Source organism: Anser brachyrhynchus, assembly GCF_964034855.1.
Source record: "Anser brachyrhynchus genome assembly, chromosome: 3".
Taxonomy (NCBI): domain Eukaryota; kingdom Metazoa; phylum Chordata; class Aves; order Anseriformes; family Anatidae; genus Anser; species Anser brachyrhynchus.
This window is the reverse complement of record NC_137696.1, coordinates 99,616,328-99,628,539: the sequence shown is the minus strand read 5'-3', so window position 1 is coordinate 99,628,539 and position 12,212 is coordinate 99,616,328. Positions and strand designations below refer to the sequence as shown.

General features: G+C 37.1%; 1 protein-coding gene across 3 annotated transcripts in view; it reads left to right on the top strand.

The window, feature by feature from the left end:
- Positions 1-12,212, top strand: part of PRIM2 (DNA primase subunit 2) — a 113,203-nt gene that overhangs the window by 87,194 nt on the left and 13,797 nt on the right. For all 3 annotated transcript variants that reach the window (XM_080584873.1, XM_080584872.1, XM_080584874.1), the window contains 2 exons: positions 1,934-2,060; positions 3,698-3,780. In XM_080584873.1, the coding sequence (XP_080440999.1) occupies positions 1,934-2,060; positions 3,698-3,780 (210 nt within the window). The remainder of the gene's footprint in view (positions 1-1,933; positions 2,061-3,697; positions 3,781-12,212) is intronic.

The window sequence follows — 12,212 nt, the reverse complement described above, 5'->3', positions numbered from 1 at the left end:
CTGCAGGAGCAGCAGCACTCAGCCAGCAGCTGCTGCTTGCGCTGCTAAGGTGAGGGGGGAGTCCTGCACCTGCCCTTCCTGAGGGCATGCACATGCCTACAGCACATCCTCCTACACTCTTCCACTTCTTCCTAAATTATTACTGTAGGTAAACCCAGTTCTTCATTGTAAGCAAAAATAGTGCTTGTTCAACCGAACATTTCTTTTCTCCCCTGGATAGAAGGGTTGACTAGATAGGATATCCTGATGTGCTGCAGCCTGCCTTGGCTGTGCTGGAAAACACAACGTTGTCTATTTGATATATCTGTGTTTTTTGGTGTTCTTTTAAAATAAAGTCACTTTGTCAAATGTATAGTAAGGATTAATTAGTCAATGTTTGTTCAGTGGTTTGGATGCCTTAAGTCTGATTTGGAGTGAGTGCTGAATATTGTTACACTAACTTGACTACGGCAGTGTCTTGATAAGGAAGTTCCTTTTTTTTCACCCATCCAGAATCAGGTGCAACTTATGTTTTTATTCTCAAAGGTTGTCTGTATGTTTCAACATATTATATATTTCCATATTATGTTACAGGTTTTCCATCATATATAGTTAGATTTTGTCAAAACCGTTCAAATATTATATTAAGAAAAGTATACCTCTTCTTCTGTTTTATTTTGTATGAGTTTTAGCAGGTCAAGATAATTTCACAGATGTCTGAATATTCTGAATTACCATTGGAAATCCGCAGCCCAAGCAGGGAATTGCTCTTATCTGTTAAATAAACAGAGTTAACCCATTATATACTTCAATATTTTTTGTCTGTGTTGACCTGTGTTAGTAAAATATTGGAGTTAAAATGATTTTTAAGTTGTTTTTGATAAGAAAACAAATTCTTACGGGAAGTGTTTTTGTGAAGTTCTGTGCCTGAATTAAATGTAAAGTTAATGCTGGAGCATGAAGAGCACAGTTGTTCTTTTATGTATTGTAGCTTCCTTGAGGAGGAGAGAGACAGAAGTGTAATTCTGCACACAAAGCTTCATTATTTCATCCTATTTATTTTTTAAGAACTATTTTGTGATACTTTGGGCAAAATCCTGTAAAAAGAAGTTGCTAATGAGAAGTCTCTAACTTGTACTTCAGTTCCTCTAGGAGTATGCATTTGAACAGATGTTCCTTGATGGCTCACAGTAGCTAATAAAGCTTCATGGAATATGGGTGTGAAATTATTCTGATTCTACCACAGATCTTACGTCAGCTATGGCCATACGTGAGTTCATAGCATGAACTCGTGTCACTGAGTCTTCTTCACAGGACCTACCTAAAATGATACACTGATAGCAATGTACTTGGCGGCCAAGATAAATGTTTACACCTATATTTCTTTAGAACTTTTAGTTTTATTGCAGGAGTTGGTATGAGTTGGGAGCTGATTTTTGGACAAAAGAGATTTGCTAAAAATTTTGTTTTTTCTCAAGCAAAGCACTCAATTTTAGACTCTAACAAACTGAACTTTAGTGCTGAAACAAAGTATAGGTGAAGCATTATGCTTTGGGGGAACAAAAATATGAACCTGACTAAGGAAATCTGAATTTCTATTATTTTTCGATGATAAAACAATTATTTTATGGACATTTATGAAAGGTTTTAAATTGCCATGCCTTCATCATTTACTAACATCTTGGGGGTCACAATTTTGATCTTTAAATTGTCTTTAATGATTTCTGCATCAGCTTGAAAGATGATAATTCTTATTTCTCTTGTGCATGTAAAATACATATATGTGCATATACAAGTCCATATAATGTAAAAATCAAAGCTAGCAGCAAACGAATCTATTTTCATTTTCCTCAATTTGATTAGGTTTGGAGAATTGACTTCATAATCCAGCATTTCTATTTGCAAAGTTAAAAATCTGGTGCAGGATATAAGTATATATGCTTTTTTTTTGTAGTTTGACAAAGGATATGCTTACAGCATTCGCCACAGCTATGGGAAAGAAGGAAGGAGAACGGATTATACCCCATACAGCTGCATGAAGATTATCATGTCCAATCCACCGAGTCAAGGCGATTATCATGGTGAGTTCTCAAAACAAAGAGAAAAGAGAAAAGGAAATCTTTAGCCTTTTCCTTGGCTCAGGAAGAGAGCCAAATGGATTTCAGTTTCTTCCACTGGTAGTAAGTTTGGACTACTAAGATAGTCACTGCTGTTCTCTGTTACTCTTGTGATTAGCCTTACTTGCTTCATATCAGTCAAGAGAAGTTCAGTTTTGTACTCAACTCTAATTCCTTTTCCTTCCCTAGTCTTCTTCCCACTGTGTGTGTCAGAAACCAAAGTTAAATTCCTTTTAAGCTGTGCTTTCAACCTGGCAACCTTGTTCTACTTATATTAATTCATTTGCTTCTCAGAAGTTTAGGACATTCAGGGCTCTTCTTGATGCTTCATTTATAGTTGTAGAATAGTGTAAATTTATAAACGACCTGGTATCGACATTTTTAACTCTTTAGGGCAATGAATCTATCGCTGTGGAAGTCATGGCTTATATACACATCCCAGACAACATAGATACTGCAAAAGGAAGCTTAACAAGGACAGAATTTATGATGTTTTCCAGTATTTTGAAGAAATAAATACTTAAGCAATTTGTTTTGCTATGATGTGTAATGCCAAACTGTACTGTTTATCCTTTTACAAACGAGGTCATAATAGTGATTATACAGGGTACATATAATGTTTAAACTTTATCTTTTATACTGAAGTAATCTGAAAAATCGGTTTTGTAGAACTTGTGTCCTTACTCAAACAGAATTTACAGTTGGAATTTACTTCTTGAAACTCTTGCTTCAGAGTAAGGTCATATTTTTCCATAAACATAGTTTTCTATCAACAAATTATTTGGCAAAGTATCTGACAAATTGGAGTATTGTGTCTGTCTTGCTATTCTTGTAATCTCTTATGTATTTAATTTCAAGATCAGGTCTTCAAATGTTCTCTTTAGATTGCACTGGATAGCTTTTGGCGCTCTATGTACTGAGTTGCACAGTGCAAGGAGACTTTAAATATATAGATGTTATAAAAGGTAAGCAATTGGAGGGGTTCTGAGGTACGAATTAAATTGAACAGAAATCCTAAGCTTGTTGGGGTACTTAAAAATTTCCTATCTTGGTGTGACTGAAGGAAAACCCTCACCAGTGTGACACTGTTGTTATTCTAGTATTAGGTTGTTCCTCCAGTTGTGTCTCAGAACTAATTCTGGGACAAAAAAAAAACACATCATCATCCAAACCGTTATTCAAGGTGGTGGAACTTTCTAAGGCAGTATTTTATAAAGGATTATGTTTTAAAGACTAGTTGACTATCATTGTCTTTTTTCCATTTTTTTCACAGCTCTTAAATGTACCAGTGCTATCATTGTCAGTAAGGAGCTAACAATCTCTTTTCTTGTCACTGAATGAGAACTGTGGCCTGTTTATGTTAAGATATTTTATGTAACTCTTGAGAGTCTGGTGCCCTACTAACCATGCAGTGGACTAATTATTTAAAAAAAAGAACAGGAAAAAAAAAAAAAAAAGCAATTGCACATATGGGCAATTAACTTTTTTATTAATAAGCTGTTAGACAATTAGAAACGGTTTAGTTGGTCTCTAGAGTGTGTTACTCTGCTAACTCCTGGGTAAACAACCTTGTTTGTGAGCTTGCTTGTTTTTACTGTCAGGGTGCCCATTCCGCCACAGTGAGCCTGAGCTACTGAAGCAGAAGCTGCAGTCATACAAGATCCCTCCCAGTGGAATAACTCAGGTAAGGCATATTTTGTTTGGAACTTCCTTTAATGAGGCCCTGTTTTTCAATTGTACTTTATATTGGTGTAGAAATGCTGCATGCAATTTGTTGGTATGTTTGTAAAATATCTCTTCTTAGAGAAGGCTTAAGCCAGAATCTTGTCTTTCTTGCTTCAGTGCTCCCATTGATGTGTTGACTGTTGTCATGACCTTTTTCTTAATATTATGAGTTTGTTTATTACTATAGTGGGTGTTAGTCACTGTTTCCGGTAATAAACTTATAAAAAAAGAAAAAAAATACGTCCATTGTGCTGACTTCCCCTAGACAACAACAGCTCATGAGATGCCTAGTGAAATTTAACAGATTTTAGCAGCTTTTTAAAAGGTAACAGTAAATTGATAACCTGTCATCTATAGAAAGGGCAATGCAGAAAATGGAACTTTTTCACGTGCATACTGAAGGACATTGACCTCCCATTCATTGTTCTTGCAGGAGGTTAAGGATATAAAAGAGCGCTGTTGTCTTCATTGGAGGGAGACATACAGGTTAGAGCTCAGCTGAGACAGTTCAGGAAAAAGTCAGGTATATTAACTGGGTGAAGTCTACATTAAGTCTGTAGAAAAATATCTTTTGTTCATGTGGAGTATCACCATTGCTGGTCAGGCACCAACAGAGTGTTGCACTAGTTAGAAAAAAATGTGAAAGTTTCATTTAAAGTAATTTCCCTTGGAAGAAGTAATTAGGAGGTAGATTAAAAGAGAATAGTTTAAAAGATTTTATTGTTCGTTGGAAGTCATTCTTCATAAATTCTAGAAATCCCCAGACTTTTTTTCTTGGAATTTTTTTTTCCTTTCTTTCTCTCCTGGACCATATTAACTGTCTTTCATATATCTGACAGGCACTAGAGATACCTTCCTTTGGCTTTTTTCTTTTTTATATGCATCAAAAGTCATGCTGCTCTGAGATTTTTATCCTGCTAATCATTGGAAAGATTGGTATGGATTTCCTGTTTTAGCTGCCTTGCTGTGCGTGGGTAGGATTCAGTTGAGGCTATTTCTTCAGTGCTTTTGCACAATGAGGTAGGATCTTTGTTTAACATGGTTCCTTAGCTCATTTGTGGATTTTTTGTTTGTTTGTTTGTAAAGTAGGGTTGGGACTCATTACAAATCTTAAATTTTCTTATCAGAACTGAGTAAGAGAAACCATCTCTATCAGTGGCTGGAAAAGGACACAGTGCAGTCTAGGAACTCTGTGGGGTGAGTTTAAGTGCATTGAGAGTACAGGGCTCTGCAGTGGCCACTCTTAGTAATAAAAACAAAACCAAGTCCAGTGATAAAGCTGGCTCTGTCTGGGTTTTCAGAAATTGATATTTTACATCAGTCAGTCTGAGATATTCAGGAGGAAGATGAGGATTGCTTCACATCTGTCTCCAAGAGCTTTTACCTATCTTATAATTGCCACTCCCCATTACACATGACCAATAACAACTCAGAGTCCTTCAGTCCAGACTGCAACTTTATAGTGTCTTCTCCAATGCTGGTGATAATTGCTGACCTTCCAGTGGTGTCAGAAATGTGTTTTCCTTTAGTGCAGTGAATGGTTAGGAGGGGTGAACGGTTTGTCGATCCTTTGAAACTTCTGATATAGTTGCTTTTCCAGTGTATCAGCCTCAAGATTGACATTCACTCAAACTGCATGTACCCTTTGAGTCTGTTAGACATTCTGCTAGCTCAGATCAGCGAGAGCTTTCTTAAAACTCAACAGATTTATGTTTTTAATGAATGATTCAAAGCTTGACCTTTCAGCTATGTATTTTAATAAACAGAGTGTCTTTCCTGGGGCTCATGGCTTCTTACACTTGTTCCTTGCTTTGTTTCAGAGTTCTTTGCTGTCTTCAAATGTGTCTTCATTTATTCTTTTCTGTTGCTTTGTGTGTTCTAGACAAGCAGGTTGTCACAAAGTGAAAAATTCCCTTCAGTGATGTCAAAACCAGATCAATGCATGTATTGCAGTGCTTTTTCAGTTCTCTCTGCATGGTTTATGGTAGTACTAAATGCATTATTCTGGACTGAGATGACACTAAAGTGGCCTCGTACAGAGGAGAGCAAACTCGAGAGGAGCCAGAGTTTGACATCAGTGTTCCAGGACTCAGATGCCTGCAGTGTATGAAAGTCTCTCGCATCCATTTAATGAAAGCATGCGCAGTAGTTGACTCATCAGCTGATGTGTGTGCTGGTGCCACAGTTGAGACACAGTAAATAACCTGTAGTGGATCCGAAAGCTTTTTACAGTCAAGGAGATCAGAATTATACCCGTGCTTGATTATCTCACATGAGCCTTCTCTTGCTCCCCACTCTGCTGTTGTGTTTACTCAGGTCAGGGAAATCACTGCTGGTCTGGGAAGATCGGGCAGAAAGTCATATCAATACCAGTTTTGTAGCTGCTTGCATTTAAGAGTCTCAGGCACTACAAGCTGTGATCCCAGGGAATTCTTTGGCATTTATCACCATGCATCTTTGATCTCCAGAATAATCCCCAACTTCCCAGGAGCTTCACCCTCTTTTTTCTGTGTTCCCAAGTCCCTGTTTTTCTTCACCTTAATAGTCTGCCAGCAAAATATGCAATCAGCTTCCTAACTGATGGTTCTGTGTTATGTCTCCTTATTAACTGGAAAATTGGAACATGTCACTTCTGTTTAGTCTAAATGTTATCAAGATTTACAACCAGCTCATACCAGTTGTAGCTAGCTAGCAGGTTTGTGCTTGACAGTTTGGAAGTTCAGTTTTGGATGCCACCCATCAGTTTTACAGTTTTTACAGTTTTAGCTAATTTTTGCCTCCACACATGGAAGAACACGATACCTGTTTTGTTAGAAAGTGTCTGCACTTTCATACAAGTCTGTTGCTGTTTTTACACGGATGTAGGACCCATCTGTCAGCTATTCATTATTAGGACTCTGTAGTTATTTAGCAGACAAATTAATACAATTGTCTTTCTCAGCAACTAATGGGTGATCCGAGATCCAATTCAGTGACCTCCTGGAGAGTTTTTGTGAATGGGATCATCCCATAACAGACTTCTTTTTTTTTAACCCAGATCAATAGGATGTGTTGACAAAGTTGTTTGAGAGCAAGTCAGTGTGTCAATGAGAATTCAGCCCAAAAGGCCTCACTGCTTGGTTGAAGTGGGTAATGTAAATATAATATCCACCCGCTCCATTACCAAGGTCCTGCAGACCCCCACTTCCCCAAACAAGTCTAGTATGAAGATTTTCTTCGTTTCCCAAAACACGTACCTGTACTTTATGTTCTCAATGTCAAAAGTAGTTCCTTCTTTTTATATTCAGAGTTCTATAGGTTCAACTAATAAGTAACCTTTCTGCCATCTCTAGAAGGGGTTAGCAATGCAGTGGCTTATCAGATCCCTGTGGAGGTCAAGGAATCATTCTTCACTGTGTTGTGTGTGAGGAGAATTAATTGGATTATCACAAGGGCTAGTAGGATCTACAGCTATGGGCTCATTACCCTGTGCAGAAAAGGTTTTCTGTTTACAGCCTCCTCTGAGGAGTAGATGGAAGGATGTATCACTACGAACCTGAAAAGAAAGGTAGTAACTATCACCACTGCAGCAAGTGATACTCCCTCAGTATCACCGTCAAGATGTAAGCTGGGAGAACATTTGAGTAAATAAGAGTTGGTTCAAGCTACTGTGAGATTAACCTTTTTTTTTTTTTAGTTAATACATTTTTCACCTAAACAAAATGTTTCCAGAGCTAGATTCCTTATATGCTATCACCATAAGACGTGCTCCTTTTCAAGAATGTGTCTGTTTATACCCAGGAGACCTCGTGGGTGGATGGTTTGTGCTGTAAAATGTTTCTTATGTTTATCTGACAATGTGTGAATCTGTTATGCAGCCATTGTCATGGAAACAGATGAGATTTTCAAAAGGCATCTCCATGCTAGGTCTCAGGAAGCATCTCTGTGTGTAAGGGCACGAGGTCTTCTGAGCTTACCACCTAGAGTTCTGTTCACGTGCCCACCGAGCATTTTGTTACATACAGTCCTGTAGTTCTCCCTGAACTCGATGCTCCGGGGCACTCCCTCTTCTGGGTGAAAGGTGTTTGTGAGAGGAGTGTATCGCGCTCTGTACTTCAGATGAGCAGTAGTAGATGCTTCTCTCCTGAACTCAGAAGCTCGCTTTAAGGGGTTGACAGTTTGAGAGTTTCTGTTCCCTGCTAAGATTAACTTCTCATTGTGAAACTCAGGTTGATTGGAAACTCATCAGGCTTGCCGTGAGTATCAGTTTCCCTCAAGAGGAGGTGCCACAGAAGCTGTGGCAGCCCAGGCCATGCACAAAGAATTTTCCATCGGTGGCTACTTTGTCCCCAAAATGAAATAGAGCTGCTGTCTTAGCTTTAATTTGTGCAAGTATGAATATAGATATTAAAGTTTGAATTTGATGGAGACTTAGCTGACATCTTTGTCAGCAGCACATGGAGGCTTGCAGTTCTTAGTTGGGGGACTCTTATTTTTTCATAGCTGTCTGTTGAACCCTTAGTATCTCCAGTTCATGCACAGTGATCTGGATCAGAACTGTTGTTGTTTGGGGTGCTTCCTTTCCATTTGTTCAAACATTTTTAAATATTCGTCAAGGTCCTGGTGACAAGCTAATCTTGAGGACGTTTTTTGCTGATTAGAGTCCCAGGGGTTGTTACATCCAATGCTCTTTTGATGTTTTAAGTGTTTCTCTTCAATAATCTTTGTGCTGTCTGTCAGCACAAAGAACTGTGATTTATTCCTGAATATGCTGTGTTTAACAAGGGGATGTAGACTCCTGAATGGTGGTGGTTTGTCTTCCACAAAGTGAGTTAACAGTGCTTCAGACCATCAGATGTGGATTTGTAGTACGTCAACAGCCACATCAGTGAGTTTTTTTCCCCAGTTCTCCTGGAACTTTCACAGCTTATCTGAAGAGGTCCTTGAATCATGAAAGCCAGGCTGCTGTCTTAGTTGATCCCAAGTTGATCAGAGATGGCTGCAGGTGGGTTTTATTTTTTCAGCAATAATTGCAAGCAGCAACCGATAGGTTTGGATACGTTTCCCATCCTGTGTTTGGTTTATGCCTTCTGTTTTTATGGGTTCTTTCCAAATCATCTGTGCTCCAACTCAATTTGAGTTCTGGGATTTTAATCTGGTGTTTTTAGAGTACTCATATAGAGTGCTGTTCTCAGTCTTCTCTTTCTAGGGCTGTCTTTCATACTTTTGAGATAAGGAGTACTCTTTTCCCTTTGAGGTTCATAAGACAGGAAATTCCTGAGTCTTTTCATACAAAGATAGCATTTGACTGCCCTGTGGTGGGAGCATAAGCCATCCTCACAGCGCTTTTCCAAAGGGCTCCCTGTGCATGGACAAGGTGTGAAACAGGAAAGATGCGCTTTGGGATTGTGGTGCAAAGTAAATACTGCCAGACCTGACATGAGTCGGTGGTCAGTCTGAGCGTTGCTTCCGTTGCAGTCATCTTGTAGTAGAGCCAGTAGTGAGAAAAGTGATGAAGACATTTGAACATGTAAATCTGCTTGATGTGAAGTACCTCAGTCCAGCCAGCTATCTCAGGCTGGATTTTCTGAGGCTTTTTCTGAGATTGTCTCTGCTGAAATGATCTTTCTGGTAATAGAGGAATTGACTCACAGGTCTTGCCTAGTTATTATATACCCTGAAGCAGAAAGAATTAATCCTGATGTTTATTCCAAGAACCAAATTATTTGACTTGTATTTAGTTCACATTTTCCTCAGGATAAGCTATTTCTTTATTTGTGAAATTAGATTTTTTGTTTGTTTAAAAATTGCTTCTTGGAGAAGTAATACGGTTAGCTGACAATCTAATGTGTGATTGCATAGTATTTGCATTATATTTTGGACTACATTTCATTTCTGTCTTTTGGTATACTGCTAATCAGGTAAAATCTTTATAAAAGCGCTTCTGAGAAAAGCTAATCAATTTGAAGAATATGAAGATTAAAGCATATGCAAGATAAATGCATCTGTTTTGGTGCTCTACTAAATGCACTATAATATGTTGCTGACATATCTCAAATAGAAAAATAGTAGTGATAGGCTTTGATTTAGACTCGTTTTAAAATATCGGTTTTTGAAGAAATTGCCTAGGTTTTTTTCCCAATTCACTGCTATCACAATAGCAAAAGGTAATAAAAACTTGTGGTTCTGCAGTAGGGAGAAACAGGAGACCTAGACTCATTATTGCTTTTGCTCCAATTACTACTTTTTTTTTTTTAAGAAAAAATGCTAATGTAAATGAACACAAGATAGATAACTTTAGAATAAAGAATATTCTTTCTAGTAGAATTATTCTCTTAGTTTAAAAAGCCGCTTTTTTCCATAATTGGATTAAATGAAAGATTCTAAATGAGTCATTGAACTTTGGACAATGTTTTCTGACAAGTTTGATGTTTTGGGGGATAGGGGAGTCTTAAAAGGGAGAGAAATAAATTAGCTAAGCCATGGCTGGGCAAACCACACTCCCCCTTCTGACGATTTAATATTAGAAAAGTTTTAGATCATTCCTAGCTGTAAAAGTGTTTTCCTTTGCAGCTGAAGAATTTTGCCCTAACCGCAGTTAGTGCTGGTAGTGTTTCTGTGAGTTTTGAGGATACTGTTCAAGTAAGAATTACTAATAGTTATTAAACTATTATTTATTGTGGAGATATATAAAAACAGGAACAAAACCACAAGAACCATTGATATTCTTAATACAGACAAATCTCACGTGAGACTGGTTTTGCTATCACAGTGAAATTTGGTGCATTGAAGTTCCTTAAAATCTCTCTTAGCAATTGCAATTTTAATTCTTGTCTTTTTTTTTTTGACTTGTGGCTATAATAAATATTTAATTGATGATGATACCGTATGGGACTTAATATTTATTAATTTAACTCTTTTCAAAAATTCACATTTTTACTTAGAGCATAGATATTGTGAGATTTTTTTTTTGTGGCAGGATTCTTCCCCAGTAAATTAACTAGTTAAAATTCAAGTCCTAAAATAGAGTACCTTTACATATTGCTTGCCAAGGAATTTTAAAAAAGCATTAGACCTTCAATCTAGAAATTGTACATCATTCACATCTCTCAAATGGTGAGTTAAGACTGCTTGTTTGCTTTCCAAAATTGCTCAGATGGTTATTGTCTTTACTATATCAAAATTTGCAAATGTTTTAAAACGATTAAGTCTTTCCAGGTGGACAGTCAAGTGTCTTGAGAATAAGATTATGTCAAGGAAATTTCGTTAGTGAAAATAAATCTTTGTGGCACTCTGGTGTAGATTTGTGTAACTACAAATGCTGTAAATTTCCATGTATTTTCTATTGATGGGGACCATTTATTGATAGGAGACAGTATTCAACCTTTCCATTATTTTGAAAATAATAGTTGCGTGTTAGGAATGCGTCTCCCCCATTTCATCTGAGATTATACTTTCTCTGATTTACTCTGTAGACCCGGTATTTTAATACTGTACTTTGCTTATGATTCCTCAGTTAAACTATGTGTCTTGTTGTCTTTAGTTTTCAAGCATGAATATGCTTATTGATTTCACTAGGGCTACTTTGGCATATAAGCTGAACAGATACAAATACAAGACTATCTAGGCAATACTAAGCAAGTCTTGTTTTCCAGTATTAAAACTCTCACCTATTCTTATCATTCAGGTATAATGCGTCTTGATCAACTTCTTTTGACTTTTTTAGTATATGTTTGTTGGTGTTGTGGTGTTAGTATTACTGACACCATCAATGGAGAGTATTAGCATGATATAATTTGATGTCTTAAGTGTTTCATGACATCTTAACATGACATGGATTAAAGCTATTCTAAAAATCGGAGTGACAGTATTTCAGACTTAGTTTTCCCAGTCTTCATTTTTTTTCCTGATAAGTTGAAACAAATGTTAGGAATGAGAAGGTATGTACGGCTATTGTCAGCTGAGGGTGAGATTGTTGTTAAAAAGGGTGTATGCAATTAAATAAGAGTGAGTTGTTCTAAAATCTGGTTGAAGGGCTGGTAACTGAAAAAGTAGCTGTTGAACTGATGGACCGATGAACTGGCTTGTGTGGGTGAAGCAGCATACAAAAAGAAAACTTTTTGTTTTGAATGTTTTGTTTTGAGTGCAAGAAAGATACAGAAACACAGTGAGGAGCATAGCTAATCTGTTTGATAACAAAAGTCTTTAAGAATACAGTATAGTCAGAGTATATGCACAGATTTTGTTCTATGTAGAACATGGTTTTAAGTACTTAAGACAGATGTTTTATTATACTGGAAACCAGTAAAGGTTGGGCTAGAAAATACACTTTTAAGAACTTGGATTTGATATTCTAACCACCAGAATAATGTAATAAAAACGTATGGTCAGTTGATATTGAGAGTGTCCATT